The following is a 20378-nucleotide window of genomic DNA, read 5'->3' on the forward strand; positions in this document are numbered from 1 at the left end:
GAAAAATCATTTTTAATGCACTTTCATGTTTTTATAAGTACCATGAATCAGTCCAAATTTTTACAGGTACCATGGATCTTTTTACAAATACCATGGTTTAGTCGAAATTTTTACAGATACCACAGATCAGTCCAAGAGAAGGCGGAAACGAACCGAAAAAGAACTGAGTTCTGGTAAATGGTTGTAGAAAATAATTATTTCTATAAGTAAATGTGTGTGTGAACTTTTTTAATCCATTTATTGTTTCATATAACCATTCCATCCAAGAGGAAGGGGAAGTGGATTAGAAGATGACCAGAAGTGAACAGAGTTATGGTAAACGCTAATATAAAATAATTATTTCTCAATGTAGATGAAGTATTTTAATCCATTTATTGTTTTCCTCGTAGCATTGCACATTTATGATAGTTATTTTTAATGCATTTTCTTTTTTTTTTAGAGATACCATGTATCAACCCAAAATTATATGCATTTATTTTTATTACATTATATTTTAGGTAGATTGAAAATTATTAAATATAAATTTTTCGTAACTCGTAATTTCCGTATGTGCATACATTGAAATTATTCTAAAGTGTATTAGTTTTCAATAAAATCATTGATGTAACATGAATTTTTTTCAGATGCACTCCTCGTTTTCATTTTCTTATTCAATTTTCAAACTTTTCTCTTCAATTTCGATAGTAATTAATTGTAAGGATTTTTCGAATTAAACTCTTAGGGTGGGGCCTAAGAGTGGGGCCTAAGAGTGGGGCTCATTAAAAAACGTTCTCGGAGTGATCATTTTCTTTGGTTTCAATTTAATTCGGATGAGGATATCTTTAGGATGCACATCCCGGGTCTTCGGAAGCGGTTACCTCCTCGTGGTTAGACCTGAGCAATGGTATTTTACTTTCAGTATAATGTTTATCATATTTTATATGATACACATTCCACTGCAAGTAAAATCCAGCCAAAGACCGCTTACCATAAACATTATAATTGTAATTAGTTTCTTTTAACTTCCTAATTATTACCATATTCTTTTATTCCTTTCCTTGGTTCCTGCTTTCCATTCAATATACAGAAACTAAAAAATTACTTTATAATGTTTTTTAATAAGTTTTTATATTTTTACAGGTACAACATGGAACAATCAAGAATTGTTTTAATGTAATTTTTATTTTATATTGTATCAAAAAGTAATTGATTAGAATGCACATGTCAAGCATTTATTTAAATCATTTTTATATTTTTACAGGTACTAGGAATTAATTCAAAAATATTGAAATGAATTTTCATTTTACTTTCTTTCAGGATAAGTTCAATTCTGGTACACTTGCATGGATCACCAATTGAACATGTTTAGGGATCGACCTACACTCTGATGACTTTTGAATGCACTAGCTAGAGGTCGTTACAGTACCTTCGTTACTGCAGTACGTAAACTAAACTATATAATCCATCTATATACTGTATATATTTTCTCTCGTATGTTGTATATTTCCTTAAAAGCGCGGGTTTTCTCAAGTTTAATATATTAAAGGTAGTTATTAATGTTTGAATTCTCTTTAGTATACAAATACTCATATTGATCAAGTTATCCTTAAAGCTAATATTCATATAACATAGTAATTATATCAAATTTCGCTAAAGGTTCAGAAAATACTAAAAGTGATGGATTCAGACTCTAATACGTTATCTTGTACAGTTATAGTGGAGTGGATTAACAAACATGGATCTATTATTCGAAGAATAAATCATAGATCTGCTTCTTTACGCTTGATTCGTGATCATTTGCGAGATATGATAGTAGAAATACGTGCAGAGAAAGCAAATGTTACAACCAAATTAACGTTAAAGAAAGTTTCTGTTTTTAATAAATTTATGAATGAGGGTAAAGCATCTATTAAATTTCAAGAAGAAAATTGTACTCTTTTCTTATCTAATGCACCATCAGCTTCGTTGATAAATTTCTTGAAAACGATATTTATTAAAATGACGGGACAAGTCGTAAAAACTTCAGATAAACCATTGAAAGAAAGATTATTATCAAATATACCATTCAGTGGTGTTCAAGAAATAAGTCCGGCAACAAGTAAAGAAGTTAATAATGCCAAGGAAAAAGCAATTGCTTTATCTCGTGCAACGGTTACTACTCCATCACCTAGTGCTATAAAGAAAAGAAAACGTTTGGGCGATCATACACCTAAGGTATCTGTAGCCAAGAAATTATATGAAAATCCAACTGTAGGTGATCTGACGGAAGAACAAAGTAGGATTTTAAATGCTGTACTTAGTGGGAAAAATGTATTCTTTACCGGTAGTGCTGGCACTGGTAAATCATTTTTATTGAAGAAAATAATAGCAGCCCTACCACCAGATGCAACGATAGCTACAGCCAGCACAGGTGTTGCTGCTTGTCACATCGGAGGAGTTACTTTACATCAATTTGCAGGAATTGGACTTGGAAATGGAACTTTAGAGAGAGTTTTTCAATTAGCCTCCCGTCCATATTCAGCCTCGGTATGGAGAAAAACAAAACATTTAATCATTGATGAGATTTCTATGGTAGAGGCAGACTTTTTTGATAAATTAGAAGCAGTCGCAAGACATGTACGTAAGACTGAAAGACCTTTTGGTGGTATACAATTAATTCTGTGCGGAGATTTTTTCCAATTACCACCTATTTCCAAAAGAGATGAAAAAGTGAAATTTTGTTTTCAAAGCATGGCATGGGAAAAATGCGTTCATTTTAATTTTGAATTAAGAATAGTACATAGACAAAAAGATCCAGAGTTTATAGAGATTTTGAATAATATTAGAATAGGAAGAGTTACAGAAAGTATTTCCAATACTCTTAAGGCAACGGCTAAACAAAAAATTGAAAGTAATGGAATTTTGGCAACAAGATTATGTACTCATATAAATGAAGCTGATGAAATTAATGACTTTCAATTAAATGAATTAAAAGGAGAAAGTAAAACTTACATAGCACAAGACTCCGATCAAATGATGACTAAAACATTAGATCAACAATTGCCTGTACCTGGCAAATTAATTTTAAAAGTTGGTGCTCAAGTTATGTTATTAAAAAATATTAATCTTTCAAATGGCTTAGTGAATGGCGCTAGAGGAATAGTTATTAAGTTTGTAGATGATTTACCTGTAATTCAGCTTAGGTCAGGGAATATTTATCATACTAAAATAGAAAAATGGTCTATAAAAACTGTATCAGGTAGTATAGTTCATAGAAAACAAATCCCATTAAAATTGGCATGGGCTTTTTCTATACATAAAAGTCAAGGTTTAACTTTAGATTGTGTTGAAATGTGCCTCTCTAGAGTTTTTGATGCTGGTCAATCTTATGTTGCACTTTCAAGGGCACAAAGTTTGCAGTCATTACGCATTTTAGATTTCAATAGTCAACAAGTATGGGCTAATACTACTGTACTTCAATTTTATAAAAAATTTAGAAGAAATTTATTTGAAATGGATATTATTCCTATAGGGAAAAGAGCTAAAATTAGTAAATAATGCTAGAAGAATAAAAATGTTAATAAATAGACTAAAAAATGTATAATAATTTGATAAATCTTTTGTAGACACAATGAAAAGATAGCATAAATTGAATGAAATATAAGAAGTAATATATATTTTTATTAAAAAAATATTTTTATAACAGTATTTTGACAGATTTCATAATTTGTCTCTTTTATTAAAGAAAGTAAAAGTTTTTCAATCATAAGTATTCGATTATGACAACAAGGCAGAAGTGTTCTTCAATATTTTTTACAAATATTACAAAACAAGCAATAGCACAATGAAACTCAATAATCATCTACAGTTATTTCTATCGGCGGAATATAACGCCACGTATGTCCAGCATTTATAAGTTCTGAACATAATGTTGGAGTATTTGGTGTTGTTTCTTTGCTACTGCATTGAATATCTATTTTATACTGACCAGCGGTAAAAAATACTACTCGACACTCGTGGTATGCTCTTCCATATTCCTGTAACTAATATAAATATTTTTAAATTAATTAAATATTGATATCTCAAATGATATATATATTTAAAATAATTACTTACAGCTGGAAGCATTACTTTATTTGCACCAGCGATGGATAATCTCGTATCTAGTTGATAATTATTAACTCCATTATGATGATCTTGGTAGAAATTAATTGATAATATAAGATCACTAAGAGGGTGTTCTAATGCATTACATACACCTACTCCAACGCTAACACATTCACCCAAATTACATGTTAGTTCGTCTTGAGCTTTTACCATTGTATCATTTATCGTTACTTCTGTAAAGCAATTCAATACAAATGTATTCTTTAGGTTTAAGTAAATTAAACGAGATAACATTCGAACATACCCCATTGTAAAGGACTCATTCTAACAAGATCCAACATATCTTGAGTAAGAGTAATACCAGAGAGAGTTGCTTTTCCAGTAGATTCAGTGCCTAATAATTGCCAATGTAAATCTACTAACGAAGCAATGTGTTCAGCACAAACTTTTTGAAGCTCTCCAACATCTCCTCCTCCATTTAACTAAAAAGAAAAGATTAATAAAATAAATAACAAATAAACAGATAATAAATAAGTCAGTATAAACATAATATACCATAGATAATTTATTAAGTGGGCATCTATCTACTGGAACAGGTATTCTACACGGTTCTTTGCCTTCCATATATATACACTTGTTTTGAGTATAATGTAGCTCCATTTCATGATTTGTCATATTTGTAACGTCCAACACAAGATAAAATTGTGATGACCTAGACATTATTTTTTATAACGAAGTATGTGACTGATTAAAAAAAGTACAATATTGATGATCATTTATTTTACTTACGTTTCTGCCGGTAATACATCCCAATTTGTAATATGTATACTAGGTAACATTTCAACTGTTATAAAAACAGACGAAATTCTACAATAGCCTGCTGCTAAACCAGCACCACCAGAATATTTTATTTTCAATTGCCCTTCAATAACATTTGAATTATGCAATGGCACTGCAAGTTTAGACAATCGTGAACTTGCTAAAGAAGAATGACCAGAGTGAGAACTCAAACCCGATCTAAAGGAAGAAGTCAGTTCAGATTGTCTTTTAGTATGATGAGATGGAGAACTTAATCTAGATGGTAGTGAACTATGTCCTGAATGTGATAATAAACTACTTGGTTGACTGAGGTAACTATTGCTATTGATATCTGAAAAATACATACATAAATAAATTAACAACTAATTTATCTCTCTTCTTACAACATGCGTATAAAAAATATTACCATTTCTAGATACAGGTGCAATAAAGTCTGTGGCAGCATATAAGTATAATGTAAGACTTGCACTAGTGCAAGGTTGCAAGGGCAATTGGGTCATTAAATTTTCATCACTCCATTTAAATATTTTTCCTTCCGTAATTGTATCTAAAGTAGACTGTACTGACAATTCTATCATTTCAATAGGAACTTGGCCTACATTTGTTATTGTTATAGTACATTCAGCACTAAAAGAGACCAAATAAAATTATATTTTTAGTTAAAAGAAATTTTAGATATTTTAAAAAACTGACCTTTCTCCTCCATATAATGATATACTAGCACTTGTAACAATATTTTCACCGGAACTGAAACTTGCAGTTTGAGGTAAACTTGTAGCAACATCTAGTCTTGGTAAAGCTGGAATGACCTCAACAGTATACTGAGGATGCATCATTCCTTCCATATGCCTTAATCTGCAATTGGACTTAACTCCTAATGTATGTGTACTGAAACCAAGAATTTCTAAATCTCCAATTTCTTTCGGTCTACCAGCTAAGGTAACAGCTATAGGTCCAGATTCAGCAGGAAGCGTAATACTTTCTGGTATTGATTCAAATACAACACCATTAGTAAGAAGTCTCATATTAGACACATGTAATTCAAATGGTAATGGATTTATAAATTGCATCGATACTTCACAGATATCTCCTTCGACCCATAAGTAATCTATAATATAATAAACTCCATGTAATTAATGATTGACGTCCAAAGATATTCATTTAATGCAAGCTATGAATTACTGTACCCATTTTACTTTTGGACATAGTTTTACGTTCTAATGAACCAAAGTTAATAGGAGTAAATAAAAATGGACCATGATCTTCTTTGACTCGTTCAATTTTTTGTGGCTGCAAATGTGGTTGTAAATTTTTCAGAGAAAAATACTTTGTTTTTGGAATATTTATTAAATTAGCCGGTGGAATAACTGTTCCAGAATCTAAGACCTATTAGAAACGAAAGATATAGTTTTATTATAGAATGTATTTATATAATATATTTGTTAAACTTACGAGAGGAACAGGAGCACCTTCGCATTGCTGAGATACAGTTTGAAGTTGTAATGAAGTTTCTTTACGTTCAGTAGGCGTTAAATGATTATACATAGTTTGAAGTAAAAATGTTAAATGTCTTGTAGCTAATGCTGGATTACCCATACGATTTGCAGCAGCAACAAGTTCGTTTATAACGTGTATTTGAATGACAGGCCAACCTCTATGCCCATCTACATAGAAAATACATTTATAATTAAAAAACAGTTTCTTAAAAAAGAGGAGAAATACATTGGTCTAATGCATTTATTACCTGCAGGCATATCAATAGGATCTAAGGACAATTTGAAACCAGAAGTAGCTTGTAACATTAAATTATAACATTGTTGCCAATCTGGACTAGGATTATTTTGAGAAACATGACGGGTAGCAGCTAATCGTAAACAAAATGCTGCTTTTCTTACAAAACCGAAACTTGTATATAAATCTGATAACGTAGTAAAACGGTCGATCTAAAATAAAAATAATATATATATATATATATATATATATGTATTTAATTAAAGATTTTTATGTTATAGATTTCAAATTTGTAATTAAAATATCTATGATACCTTTTCTTGTTCACTCAAAGTTAAATTGATAAGTATAACATTGTTTAAGTAAGATGCTGCCTGCAAGGTACAATTTTGTTCTATTGATATCCTTGTTGCTTTAAAGCTTGCTTCCGTTTCAATTATACCTGCATACTGATATTTACTATAATGAACAATTGCTTCACGATATTTTTTAGATATTTCTTCAGGTAATAAAATATGTGGCATATTTGTTTTTACTACATCAATAGTAGGTGGTGATGGTAATACAGCGATAGCTTGAGAGCCTCGTCTAAAAAAAAAATATATAATATATAAATATAATATTCTATAATCTAATTAAATATTATAAAGAATAGAAATATTTTTTGTAAATTATACATACCTCTGCTTACCTGGACTTCCTTCTTGAAGAGAAGAATTTCTTTGTAATGGAAGATTTCTGCACATATTAGGATACAAAACTAAAACAGAAGCAGCACATAATCCTTCATAAGCAGCACCTAGCCACAGCCAGTCATTAACAGCTTGTAAAACATTAGCTGCTGAATTATAATGATTCAATGCATCTGTTGGGAGCCCAGCTTGAAGGCACAAATCTCCTAAATGTTTTGTCATACGTCCCACACATCTTTTTCTATTATTCCTAGATTCAAGATCTAAGCCTATGAAGTCTTTTTTTTCAAAGGGTGCTAAAAGAAGAGATACACGATCTATTTTCTCTCTAGATCGTTCTAATCTTTTAGATTCTAAAATCCAAAATAATGAATGAAGACATTCCACTATATATGTTTCAAGATCAGGAGAAGATTCATCTGTATAAAAAACAGCTTGTGTTTTAAAATTGGATGGAGTACTGAATGATTCTGGTGGATCACGAGGATTATTTGTTTCTACTGGTCCAAATAAAATCGCCCGAGAATCATACAACGTGGCAGTATATTTTACTTTTAAAGTCTCATGAAGTCTGCACAGTTCATTCAATTCTGTTTGATTATCGTACTTGCCAAATGTTATTAGGCCCAAAAGCCTTCTATGCGTTTGAAATTCTCCCCAGTCATTATTTTCTACAGGATGATCTTTGACAAATCGAGCAAGTATTTCTCGTGTATTACCAGAGGAGTCTCTTACAGTAAATCTATTCCCTGCCTTGATGATACGTTCAAATAATCTAGAAACTGTTTTTTGTTTTATCTGTGTACCAATCGGTTTCAAAAGTAAAAGCAGTGCCGCGTGATCATGAGCGGTTTGCTCGTAATCAGGGTGAGACATCTTATTGTCGGGCACTGGACTCGACAAAATAGCACTAATAGCCGAGCGCATTTATGTGTCACTCAGTATATAAGGGTACTTATATTAAGTACCTTAGACGAACATTGACATTGTTCTTTTTACTTAATTAAAATAAGTTTTTATGAAAAACTGTACTTCAAAACTAATATTTATCAGAATCATAATATATAATATTGTATATTTAATATAGTTTGTCATATGCAACGTATGCGATTGTGAGATCAAAATGACAGGTATCAATGCATCTTGTTACTGCCATTTTGAAAACAAGAAATGCGCACGCGCAACTATTGTGGAATCAGCTGACAGAAATAAGGAAATAAAAACAAAAAAAATTAATATCCGATTTATTTTCATTTAAATCTTCGTAATCTTCTCTTGGTTCTATTATTAACATATGTTAATAATATTTATTATTAGTTATAGGTCAGAATTAAATAATTAAGTAATTGATCATTCAATTTATTATTTCCATTTACGTTAACATTTACAATGTTTATATATATTTTTATTTTTTTATATATGCAATTAAATTGTGAAATTCTTAAAGAACTATTATAAAATGTGGCACAGAGGGAATTAACAATATCCTAATACACTGTATATGTGACATGTTTCTATTAGGTGTATTTAACAAATATATGTATAATAGAAATAACACCATACTAACATTGGCAATAAAGAAAGGTATTGTAAAAAAAATAAGTATATTCTCACCTAGATATTATTAATTATTAATTACTTAGGGTCTCTCATGCAACGGTTATAGAATAACATGAGCATCTTTGTATATGCATATACATATGTAGTTATATTAAGCACTAATCCAATTTAAATTATAATATTTTTCTTTTTTAAATCTTTTCTACGAATTTTGTTTCTGTAGAATAACACAGCCTTCTATCGAAAAATACTATTGATTGACATAAATGAATACATTATATATATGTATATACCATCTACATTTCCAAATATAAATGTATATAGCAATCCTTATTGTTATTATATTTTTCACATCATAAACATTATGTAAACAATAAATACGTAATAAAATAATCCAATTAATCAACAGTAACGAAACGAAATACAAATAAAAAAGATATTTTCTTACATTGTGCATACATATTAAAATAAAATACTATGATCACACGATGAAAAAACATAGAAATTTTTATGTGCACTGTTAATTATTCTTTGTTTTTTTTTTTCTTGTATTTCGATCAATATATCATGCATATTTTAATAAGAACTGATATATTATGTGTGTTGCTGCATCAGTACTTTATAACAATAAAATTTTGTGCAATAATGAAATATCTATAGAATACTTATCATACATGTTATAATAGTAACATATTAAGATTATCTTGGCATATGTAGCTCCTCATTATAAAATATAGTATGTAACCAAAAAGTAGATTTCTTAATTTGAAATTTGTAATTCTTCATACATCTGGTACAGAATGGTCCATTAATGTTTTTAATAAACTAGTTGACATCCTGTACAAAAAATTAAAAAGAAACAATTATACTTTAATATCTTCAATCTTACAACAGAATAAGTTACCTACTTTTTAACCATATGATCATAAATATATGATGGAATTACAGTAACTGTTATAATATTTCCACCATTTTCTATTTCTGTTGTTACTTGTTTATCTTTCAATCCAACTACATTCTAAAAAATAATATAATGATATTATATGTTAAATAACTTTTACTAATTATAATATAAGAAATAGATTCACACACATAAAAAGAGAGAGAGAGAGAGAAATTTAAATAGGAAGTTATTATACCTTGCCATTAATTTCTAGTATTTGATGATCAATTAATAATCCATTTCGTGCAGCTGAAGAATCTTTTACCAATGCAATTATTTTTCCATTTTTAAATTGAAATCCAATGCAACCAGAACTGTCCTTGTGCATAGTAACAGTACGTTCAAATGGTCTAAAAATAAATAGATTAGATATAAATTATTAATATAATACATTTGGCAAATCGAAAAATAACATATAATAACATATTATAACTAACCTATCACGAACAACAACTTTAATGCCATTAACATCAGCATTACGAAACAGTTTATGCACTTGATCCATTGTATATCCAGCTACGCATTCATCATTAACACTTAGAATTTGATCACCAAAACGTAACCCAACAAGTGCAGCCGGAGATTCTTGACTCACAAGACATACAAAGATACCATTATTTACAGAATGTACTCTTAGGCCCACTTTTCCATTTTTATCTTTACATAATGTTAGCTGAAACAAAATCATAGTTATTAAAACAGTAATAATAAAAACTATCAATTTGATTATATTAAAATAATATCAATAAATATTGATATTTATATATATTACCTCTCTAATTCCATTTGTAACATGTGCTCGTTGGAGACCCAAAGATTGTCCAGAAAGTGGTGCTACCATATTGCTTAATGATCTAGATGTTTCTGCAGGTGTACTCACTGCCATCTAAGATTACAAGCAAAAATTATGGAAAATATGAACATTATAAATTACATATATATATTACAACTTACATTTGCTTTGGTAGAAACAGTATATTCAGGCAAATTGTTTTCAATCATCTTGTTGCTTAGATCCAAGCCCATATAATCTCCTAAAGAAGGATATATAGGGCCAGATGGAGAAGAATCATAAGCAGGAGCAGAAGGTGCCATAGGTTCAGGTAATACAAATGGTTGTGGAGTAAAATATTGGGATTCCGCCTGCATTTGAGCCTATAAGAATAAAACTCTATGGTAGTATTGTGAAGCATGATATTAATAACACGTAGTATATTAATTATTAATAGGATCAAGTTTCTAAGGATTAAAAATCTTTCTCTTACTTTCATCATATGGTCCACCTTCATATCTTCGAGAGTTGGATAGAGAGACATTTTGTATAATTCTGCAATTTAATAATTTCATAAAAGAATTAGAAATTACTGACTACATGAACATTATTAAAACGATATTGTAAGACAATATGTTTGTTACATCTACATCAGACATTATTATGTAAAATTGAATAACATAAGATTAAGTTACAATCGTTAATAATATAATTTCTAGTCATATTTTTTCCTAGTATTCATTATTCATTAATTTTTCTACGCAATCCAAAGAAGGAAAATATTTTGTATACTTATGTTAAAATAATGAGACATGTCCGTCATGAGATGTCATATAGCAATGCAACGATAAAAATTCTAGTTCTGAATAGATTAGATTTTATCGACGATTTTCAATATCGTGAAAACAAACAACTTAATAAATATCTATTTACTTACTCGATTAATACTTGTAAATCAAGAATAAAAGCTGATAGAACACTCGTAAAGAAACAGAGAAACTGTCAAAAATGTATTAAACAAGAGTGCGTTATTGGTGCGTATTCGATGCGTTCAATGCGTAGCACTCAATGAAGCATACTGGAAAACTGGCTTTGTACTGACTCACACTCAATAACTTACACTGTTCCACAAATTCTGATAACACTTGTATCATATCCAGTGTTGTCAAATCTAAACTTCATCTAATACGTCAGCAGCATCACATGCAACAAATGCATTGAGGCGAGTATATACTATATATATATATACTTATATCATAATTGCATTTTGTTTTCAATGTGTATAATTCTTAGTATATAATTGATTTTTTCATTTAAACTTACTTCATTAGATACATTAGATTCATTGAATGCATAATTTCTTGAAAGCTTTAGAAAGGGTTAACCTTTGAATTAAATAAAAATTTATTAAATTTATATAAAATGTAAAAATATTAAAGATTTAAAGTAAAATTGTTAGTAAATATATTTATATAAATATGAAAAAGAAAAATAAGAAAAAGATGTAACAAACCGTAAATTTAATAATGGCGCCAACCAAATTCAGAGACATCTAGATTGAAATTTTATAATTATGGATTTTGGCGCTCTATTTATGATACTAAGTGTCACTATTACTACTATTTCTATCAATATATCAATAAATTATATTAATTCAAAAAAAATATGGATAATAATAATATATTTATTTATACTTTGAAATTAAGTACAGCAAGAAATTTGAAGAAGATTTTAAGATAAATTTTGTTGAAGCTAAAAATAAGAAATTGAAATTATGAGTGGAGGAATAGTGCCTAGCAAATCTACTGTATATATATCAAATTTACCATTTTCATTAACAAATAATGATATCCATCAACTCTTACAGAGTTACGGAAAGATAGTGAAGTAAGTCTTCGATATAATTAGATCTTATATTTAATGCTTAACGATACATCAATATGTAACAATTGAATAAAACCTAACCTTTTAACGTTCTTACAGAGTAACTGTAATGAAAGATAAAATAACACGACGTAGCCGTGGGGTTGCATTTGTATTGTTTTTAAAACCAGAAGATGCTTCTTCATGCTCAAAAGGTCTTAATAATACACAGGTAAATTTTTATTAATTGTATAATATTTGTAACTGGGTAATATATACTTGTAATTTGTCAAAATATTTAGTAATGATTGTATTATTAGATAGGTGGTCGTACCATAAGAAGTTCTATAGCAGTTGATAATGGACGCAGTACAGAATTTATACGTCGTAGAGATTACCCGGATAAGTCTCAATGCTATGAATGCGGAGAGGAAGGACATTTATCTTATGCATGTAGTCATAATATGTTGGGGCCAAGGGATCCACCACCGAAAAAAGTTAGAATCAGAAAAAAGAATAAAACTACGGTTACTCATGATACTAGCTATTATGATAGTGATAGTGATGAAGGTTTAAGGAAGTCCAAAAAATCAAAGAATGTTGATAATGATGATACTGATGACAACTGTTCGGAAGTCGAAATGGAAACATTAAGTGCGGCTATCAAACAGGAGGTATAAGAGTTTCTGAAATGTTCTGTTTAATTTTTTGTAATATATCAACATTTTAATATTACCAAATATACTTTTTTTTATAATACAGCAACATCTTAGAGAGCTAGAAAAATATAAGCATAAGGTAGCAACAGGTCAATATGACGAGGAACATACTGAATCGGTTGTAAGACAAAAACGGTATAAAGAGAATTCATATTTCAGCGATGAAGAGGATATCAGTGAGTAAAAATATGAGAGACTGTATTTGAAATTATCATATAATTATAGAGATTATAAGTATCTAATTAGATATCTAATTAGATATCTAATTTAAATTAAGTTTCTTAAATAATAAAAAATTTCACTTAAAAACAGTAAAATAAAATAAGGAATAATGATCACAGTGGATTTACCAAGCACATTTAAAATATTTGGTATATTATCGAATTATATATATATATGTATATATATATATATACTGTATTTCTAATCGTAATAATATTATATACCATTAATCACCATTACATTAATTACAATATAAGCAAATGAAACGTATCATTAGAGATTATTTTCTAGAGATTAAATGCTGAATCGAAGTATTTTGATAAATTAGCGCATTTATCCTCGCATAGAGTTTATATCAGAAAGGCTAGTGAACACAATGTTACAACTTTGAATATGCTTCCGTACATTACATATATACAATTCTGTTCATTATAATGAATGAAATCAAAAGTCTAAAGCAATAATAAAATAGGGGATGTGTTAATATGTATGAAATCATATGCATTGGTATTGAATGCAAAAGTAATTGAGGTCATCTCTATATGAAAATTTTATTAATGAAAAAATATTATTTTGTGATATGAAATTTCGTGAGAGCGAAATACATTTTTTCCCATTAATATTTGTTAACTTTGTTCGTTTTTTATGAGTGATAAGCTAGAAAACAACATGTCAGGACTGCCATTGGAATTTTTTTTGGTGACCAGAACAATATTGAATGCATATATTTGCATGAAGTATACAGGCACTCAAATCAGTTTACAGTTTTGGAAACTAATTGACTTTTTTTTTTGTTAATTTTTTCATGCTGCGAATATTATTTAAGTGATAAATATTAATATATATAGTTTATAAATGACTATCATTGGTAATAATTGACTACTGGATTATTCGTTTCTTTGATGCACATTATGTTACGAGAAGAGAGAATCTATTTAATGAATTAAGTACAAATTTTAGAAGGTCATAATCATTACAATGTATGATTAGACTATAAATTAAATAAAAAACGTGAATTTCGGTAAACATTATTTTTTCAATATTGAAATTTTTTTCATAATCTTTTGTAGCAAGAGTCAGACTTGTATGATAAATTGATTTCACAATAAACTCCTTTGACATGATAAGTGGATTTTTCAGCAGTGAACACATATTTCTATATATTAGTGTGTATTTTAAACAATAGATTTGTTATAGAGACCGTTGAAATTTTGTTCTTTCTACATGTATAATTTAATTGAATATAATTCTGTTGAACAATTTCAGTATGTATTATCGATAATTCTTCTCGCACAATAATATTTCGACTAAGTAAATTATTATTATTTTAAAAAATAAACATGAATGCATAGTCAATGCAATAATATGTTAATCCAGTCGTTAGGATCATTAACTACAGACAGTGATTGGGAATATTGAAGAAAGGGAAAGGTTCATGGACAGAGTACGAAACATTTATCTTTAGTTTTGTACACTGAGATTTTAAATTGACTAGCTCTACGAATGGAAAACATTGATTTTCGGGGGTCTTGTGGCCTGTAGCTGGATACTGGAGAACCCTTCTCTCCAATAATAATCTTATAATCTATTTAATTAGAAAACTAAATAATAAAATACTGATAATTAAGCGCATAATTACTAAGAATTGTAAATAATTTATGAATGTAATATTGCATGAGTTATCGTGGTAATGATATATGAGAGAAAAGATTAATTAATATGACTCTACCATTAATAATAAAAGAGTTCGATAATATCCAGCCAATAACGGGTCACATCGACCTTCAACTACTTATGGATGGATTACATGTGTTGGGCCTTCTTAGGCATATAAATTCTATACAAGAAAGAAATTTTCCGTTGTATCTCACCACTTCTTAATACTCTACAATTATAAATATACTCCGCGACAATACTATAAGACATCATATAAAACTATATAATTACGTGAAATAAGAAAAAATTTCCCCTTCCTTCGTAGAGAATATTATTAACTGGGTACCACTTAATGATACAAGGTAAAGGATCAAAAAGTGCATAGTTGTCAAAACTAATATCAAAAAATTACTCCGAGGGTGAAGTAATGCCAACAGCGGTTGCACTATTCTAGTAACTTGATTCAGGAGGAACCAAGGAGAAAGTTTTTAGTGGGTGTGAGCTTAACATCTGCCCCAGAAGGTGAATAATGACTTTTCCTTTTCCAAAAAAAATAGAGTTGTGTCTACGATCTATATTGAGCATGCATGATCGCTAAAAAATAATACAAAGGAAATTTCAGATTTTTCCCTAAACTAGCATTCAGAAAGGAAGAAAAAGTTATTTAGAATAATGATCTTTACAGCAAGGTTATCGAAATCAGTGAGGGGAACAAACTTTTTGATAATTACGAAGAAAATGATTAGAAATAGAACTAGTTTTTAAATTAATTATCCACTGTGAATACAACCGAAAATAGATTGCAATTAAACCCAAGATCGTCGAGCCTATCTTAAGCTTATTATCTAATATTAAAGCTAACATTATAGTCTACGTACATTTAGTTCACATTCCATGGTACTAAAACGCAGATCAAGCAAGCCAATTTGAAACTATTTTCTATTATGTATCACTTTATTTCGGTATGATCGATGTTAAAGATGGCATTTCGTAATGTAATTACAAGATTGTTATATATTTAATACAATTATAGATAAAAGACTAAATTATAAGAAAAATTGCATCTCTCTCATGTAATTATTATAATAAATTTAAAACGAATCATAAGAAAAATTTTGTTAGGATATAGGTACTTGTATGTTTCTTTACAAATATTGAATTCACGTGTTCAATACATTCACGTTGCTTTGGCTTGATTTGCGTTTCGATTTGGGACATCGGTCTTGATCGTTTAATACAAATTTACGTTTGAAACATCCTTTTTACTATATCGAACAGTTCAATATGAACTCTGAATTAATAAGTATAATATTTACGAGTATTAATTTTATTACATATTGTTCTAACAAGGTATAAAGTAAAAATCTTGACGATTTGAAAATAGAAAAAAGTATAGGAATATCTCTTAAACATTGTCCCTATAAATATTGCACTTTTATTTCGTCAAGCAAATCAATATACATACTGTGGATATGTTACCGAGTCGTCATAGAAACCGATGAATTATATTTTAGAAATGAAATCATTTCAGCGAAGATAATAATCGACGATAATAAAAAGAAACTTAGGGTAATTTCAATTATCTACACTAACGTTAAATGCATACATGGTACATGTGGTTCATCTATCTATCTATCTATTTAACTATCTATCTATCTGTCTATCTATCTATCTATCTATCTATCTATCGCGATAAGACAAATACAAAATTTAATTTAGTTGTTACGCTATGCATTTTTGTTTTTTTTTCTCTTTCTGTATCTAGTATTCGTATATCGAAAGAATCAAAAAAACAGACGTTTAAGATTTTTAGTAATCGATCTCTTTCGGGTGACTTCGAGTATGACACAAAAAGATACTGTTGTCAAAAACAGCGATAGATCTTTGTGATCGATATCGATCATACTGCGTTTTTTAAACGCTCCAATCACGTTTTAGATCGTTAGTTTTGCATTAACAATAAGTTATAATATTCATTACACGTACGTCCAAAAATAATTCTACAAAATTTACGTTTCTTTGCTAAAGGAAATCGTCTCGAACATCATTAAAATGATGTCGAGACAAAAAGTCTAAAAAAATTCGACGTAGATAAGCTCGAATAGTTTTTTTTTTCAGTATTGATATAATAATGCGTTATAAAAGACGTTACCGACTACAGGCATGACGTTAGTAATTTTTTTTTTTTTTTTTTAAATAAATACTACATTACGTTTGATTGTTAAAGTCTTCGAATTCGATATTCTCTTTCCTGTTAATTTGAAAAATATTCGAGAAATATGAAGATCTCAAAGACAACGTGAAATCTTTCATATTTAATATATCTTTCGAATACTATATTACTAATAATAAAAATATGCAATAAGTACGCTAAAGAGAACTAATTGACGAACGTTCAAAAACATTGTATACACGAATGAGCGATTTTCACAAATGTAGAAAGGAAAAAAACAAGGGGAGCAAGATTTTTCATTGAGTAAGACAGAAATGATCCGAAATAAAGTATTAAAGGATGAAAGCAAATTATTAAATAAAGAAGATGTAATTATCGCAAAAAAAATTGAGAACCAGGAGCTATCGTTGGATCGATAATCGAATTGATCATCGGATCCCCTAGGTATTTCTAAAAGATATGTGGTGCTAGTTGCAACTTCCAGAGGGAGACTGGTCTAGCAAAAACGGTGACCTGACCCTTTTCTTTACCACCAACTAAAAAGACGTATAAAGGTGCAGGTCCATACGAAGGTGTTCCTGAATCGTTCCCATCATTAGCAGCAACCTTAGCCCTTTGCCTTTCAGCTCTGGAGGCACTAACGGCTCGTCTCGAGGGCGAGCCCAAAGGTAGACTCTTAGGCGGTGCTCTAGGAATCCTTCTGATCTCTTGTAATTCAAGAAGTTCAGCAAATGTTTGCGACGCTGACCTACCAGGTTCATCTTCCAAAACACTATCGGGTGGACTGTTCAACATCTTCGCATATTTTCCGTCTTGTTGTGTTTGTTGTTGTTGTTGTTGTTGATGATGATGATGGTGATGATGATGATGATGATAATGCTGATGATGATGATTTCTACTCTCGTCCAAGCCCAAATAATTCGGATTGCAAAAGCCAAATTGGCCCTCACGTATCGTCGTCGAACTAACAATAGCACGTAATTGCTTGGATTTTCTATTCGAAGGCCAATCGTCGTCAGCTAAAGGATCACCCGGACTTCTCGCTTCGATGCTTGCGTAATCCGATGTTGATTCCTCGCCTTCTTCCAGGTCAGCGAATCTCACCGATGCTGAAGTTGGTATTTTTGCCGTGGTCGGTGTCTTTGGAGTTTGAATAGCTGCCTCGTATAAATGAGAACTGTAACTTTCTCCTCGTGTTGGTTGACAAGTGTGATGTATGGAAGAAAAATCTCTGCGGATTGTATCGATTGAATTTATTATTAATTATATATAAAATATTGTTAAGGAAAACTGTACCAACCTCCTTTCCTCCTGAACTTCGATCAGTCTTGAAGTAGGTGGTTCTTTCTTCTCCTCGTTATCGCTCAACTCGTCTGGATCAACGAAAACTAGTCTTGCTGCTTCCACAGGTGTTAGTACCGGTGTTGGTAACGTCAAAGCTCGAAAATTTGGCACCGAAATAGGATCCCTGGTCATGCCACTGCCAGTATTATTGTTACTATTGCTAGATTCTGTTGCTTTAGTCGTCGTTTCCGGCGGCTTCTGTCTTCTACGAGCTAAGGTATTGGCACTTCGAGACTTTACCATTCCCATTGAAGGTTCTACGGCTTCTACGTCCACTTGCTGAAATGGATAATACGTATTCGCCTGCGTACAGGCTCAGTTCACTCATTCAGCCTACGTTTTTTATTATTGCAACAAATATTAATTTACATTTACAGCTCAATCTACTTGTGCTCGGTACAAAATAAACAGTTAGAGATATACTCACCATCAATTAGTAATAATTGATTTAAATAAGAAAATAAAAATAATAAATATTACCTCCTGAGGACTTTCCTCATTATCGTCCTGTCCACTGAGTACAGAATAACTACACTTGGTTGGATGACTCAATCTCGACAGATTGATCTGCGACAATTTGGAGATTTCTTTGAGAAAACTAGGCCTCGTAGATGCTTCGTTCGGTGATATTCTATTAGCACACAATCTCGTTCTTTGATTTTTTAATTTTGGCTTAGGATTATCGGTAGTGGTACCACGAATCAATAACTCAGATACTGCCAAGGCAACGCTCTCTGCTCTAGGCTGGGGTTTTGGCCCTGATACAGATAATTTCTCCCAAGTTTCCGTACCTGTAATAACGGTCGAAGAATTTTCACAAAACTCAAATTGTATATAATATATGCATGTATTTATATATTCATTTAACTCATTTCATATTTCTTACCAAAATGAAACCTCCACAGTTCATTAGTTGCGAGACCACCGCTCTCTCCGCCAAAAATTAACATGCAACTTGGGAGTCTGCAAGCAGCATGACCGTGAAGTGGACCCGGTCCAGGTTTGTTCTTCAGCATCAACCAAGATGCAGTATTAACGTCCCATCGCCAACAATCGCTTCTCTCTTGTAAATCCGTCATACCTCCATAAATATACATAGCATCTCCATGTAAAACGGCTGAGTGTTTGTGTCTCGCAGCTGGACCACTTTCGCTGGATGATAATAGGTGCCAAGATTCTGTTTCTATAAATTTGAAAGGCAAATTATTATAACATCTATTTTTATCTGTGTACTTTGATTTTTCTTTCTAAAATATAGTTTGCGAAACACGAAAAAACTCACCAAAATGGAAAGCCCATAATTCGGGAGAGCTACCCCGTAAATCTTGATAACCACCATAGATAAGCATTTGACCTCGATGGACCAAGGCCGTATGACCTCTTCGACCTCTAGGAACCACGCAACCTCGTTGAGCTCTAACCTTTCTCCACGTATTCGTCTGAAAAATTAAGAAACAAATTATTATTCAAACCAATTGTGATTTAATCTTTACAATCGTGATAATTACGTGATTAATTTGACACAAAAATAATATTTCTAAATTATCAAAAGAGTGAAATAAAAAATAAAACTTTATAATTATAAATTTAATAAAAATATAAAGAAGTTATACACACTGGCGATCTGTTAGCGCGAAGAAAAAAGCATTTTCATGAAATGTCCTTGAATTATGTACTTTTTGAATTTAAAGAGACCAAAATTACCGCAATTAACAGAACGAAACTTCTATCCTTTTTATCATTGGAATTTTGTAGAAATTCGTTTATTAAAAGCCGAGGATGCGTCATTTTTTTCCCCTATTTTCTTTATCTAAGCCAG

At 30.4% G+C, this 20378-nt stretch overlaps 5 protein-coding genes across 9 annotated transcripts in view; 2 read left to right on the forward strand and 3 right to left on the reverse strand.

The window, feature by feature from the left end:
• The first annotated feature begins 1480 nt into the window (after nt 1–1480).
• LOC106784169 (ATP-dependent DNA helicase PIF1) lies at nt 1481–3532 on the forward strand. Its single transcript, XM_014743435.1, has one exon. It carries the CDS (start codon nt 1657–1659, stop codon nt 3514–3516), a length of 1860 nt encoding a protein of 619 aa, XP_014598921.1. The 5' UTR covers nt 1481–1656; the 3' UTR covers nt 3517–3532.
• A 91-nt stretch (nt 3533–3623) lies between these two features.
• Nucleotides 3624–8471, reverse strand: LOC106784157 (protein brunelleschi). Of its 2 annotated transcripts, none has more exons than XM_014743415.1 (12): nt 7297–8471; nt 6930–7203; nt 6629–6827; nt 6337–6548; nt 6072–6270; nt 5578–5992; nt 5291–5511; nt 4855–5215; nt 4621–4777; nt 4370–4547; nt 4075–4298; nt 3624–4001 (listed from the first exon to the last, which is right to left on the reverse strand). In XM_014743415.1, the coding sequence occupies exons 1-12, from the start codon at nt 8232–8234 to the stop codon at nt 3810–3812; spliced, it is 3570 nt and encodes a 1189-aa protein (XP_014598901.1). In that variant the 5' UTR covers nt 8235–8471; the 3' UTR covers nt 3624–3809. The 2 variants fall into 2 exon arrangements, with proteins under 2 accessions (XP_014598901.1, XP_014598910.1); XM_014743424.1 differs by having other exon boundaries at nt 7307–7394.
• Nucleotides 8472–8786: 315 nt separating this feature from the next.
• On the reverse strand, nt 8787–11811 carry LOC106784176 (syntenin-1-like). The gene is made up of 8 exons (XM_014743448.1): nt 11520–11811; nt 11076–11137; nt 10765–10965; nt 10583–10696; nt 10248–10483; nt 10007–10160; nt 9776–9885; nt 8787–9704 (listed from the first exon to the last, which is right to left on the reverse strand). The coding sequence occupies exons 2-8, from the start codon at nt 11124–11126 to the stop codon at nt 9650–9652; spliced, it is 921 nt and encodes a 306-aa protein (XP_014598934.1). The 5' UTR covers nt 11127–11137; nt 11520–11811; the 3' UTR covers nt 8787–9649.
• A 415-nt stretch (nt 11812–12226) lies between these two features.
• LOC106783885 (zinc finger CCHC-type and RNA-binding motif-containing protein 1-like) lies at nt 12227–13686 on the forward strand. Its single transcript, XM_014742855.1, has 4 exons — nt 12227–12469; nt 12566–12677; nt 12766–13119; nt 13208–13686. Exons 1-4 carry the CDS (start codon nt 12357–12359, stop codon nt 13346–13348), a joined length of 720 nt encoding a protein of 239 aa, XP_014598341.1. The 5' UTR covers nt 12227–12356; the 3' UTR covers nt 13349–13686.
• A 410-nt stretch (nt 13687–14096) lies between these two features.
• LOC106783872 (host cell factor 2-like) overlaps nt 14097–20378 on the reverse strand; it is a 34508-nt gene continuing 28226 nt past the window's right edge. For 2 of the 4 annotated variants that reach the window (XM_014742821.1, XM_014742813.1), the window contains exons 4-8: nt 19842–19998; nt 19446–19742; nt 19040–19350; nt 18516–18862; nt 17666–18446 (exon numbers count right to left, since the gene is read on the reverse strand). In XM_014742821.1, coding sequence (XP_014598307.1) covers nt 17666–18446; nt 18516–18862; nt 19040–19350; nt 19446–19742; nt 19842–19998 — 1893 coding nt within the window. Of the gene's footprint in view, nt 18447–18515; nt 18863–19039; nt 19351–19445; nt 19743–19841; nt 19999–20378 lie in introns of all 4 variants that reach the window. The other 2 variants (XM_014742832.1, XM_014742843.1) reach the window with 2 other exon arrangements.

The sequence above is a fragment of the Polistes canadensis genome, unplaced genomic scaffold, assembly GCF_001313835.1.
Source record: "Polistes canadensis isolate GaletaPanama2010 unplaced genomic scaffold, ASM131383v1 scaffold_1, whole genome shotgun sequence".
NCBI classification, from domain to species: domain Eukaryota; kingdom Metazoa; phylum Arthropoda; class Insecta; order Hymenoptera; family Vespidae; genus Polistes; species Polistes canadensis.

Bases quoted from the DNA above. Each gene is read 5' to 3' on its own strand.
- LOC106784169 (XM_014743435.1), top strand. From the start codon at position 1,657: ATGGATTCAGACTCTAATACGTTATCTTGTACAGTTATAGTGGAGTGG.
- LOC106784157 (XM_014743415.1), bottom strand. From the start codon at position 8,234: ATGCGCTCGGCTATTAGTGCTATTTTGTCGAGTCCAGTGCCCGACAAT. The intron at 5,512-5,577 runs GTCAGTTTTTTA...GGTCTCTTTTAG, and splicing joins TCATTATATGGAGGAGAAAG to TGCTGAATGTACTATAACAA. The intron at 5,216-5,290 runs GTAATATTTTTT...TGTATTTTTCAG, and splicing joins TGCACCTGTATCTAGAAATG to ATATCAATAGCAATAGTTAC.
- LOC106784176 (XM_014743448.1), bottom strand. From the start codon at position 11,126: ATGTCTCTCTATCCAACTCTCGAAGATATGAAGGTGGACCATATGATG. The intron at 10,697-10,764 runs GTAAGTTGTAAT...TTGTAATCTTAG, and splicing joins CTGTTTCTACCAAAGCAAAT to ATGGCAGTGAGTACACCTGC. The intron at 10,484-10,582 runs GTAATATATATA...ATTTTGTTTCAG, and splicing joins TTACAAATGGAATTAGAGAG to CTAACATTATGTAAAGATAA.
- LOC106783885 (XM_014742855.1), top strand. From the start codon at position 12,357: ATGAGTGGAGGAATAGTGCCTAGCAAATCTACTGTATATATATCAAAT. The intron at 12,470-12,565 runs GTAAGTCTTCGA...ACGTTCTTACAG, and splicing joins AGTTACGGAAAGATAGTGAA to AGTAACTGTAATGAAAGATA. The intron at 12,678-12,765 runs GTAAATTTTTAT...TTGTATTATTAG, and splicing joins AAGGTCTTAATAATACACAG to ATAGGTGGTCGTACCATAAG.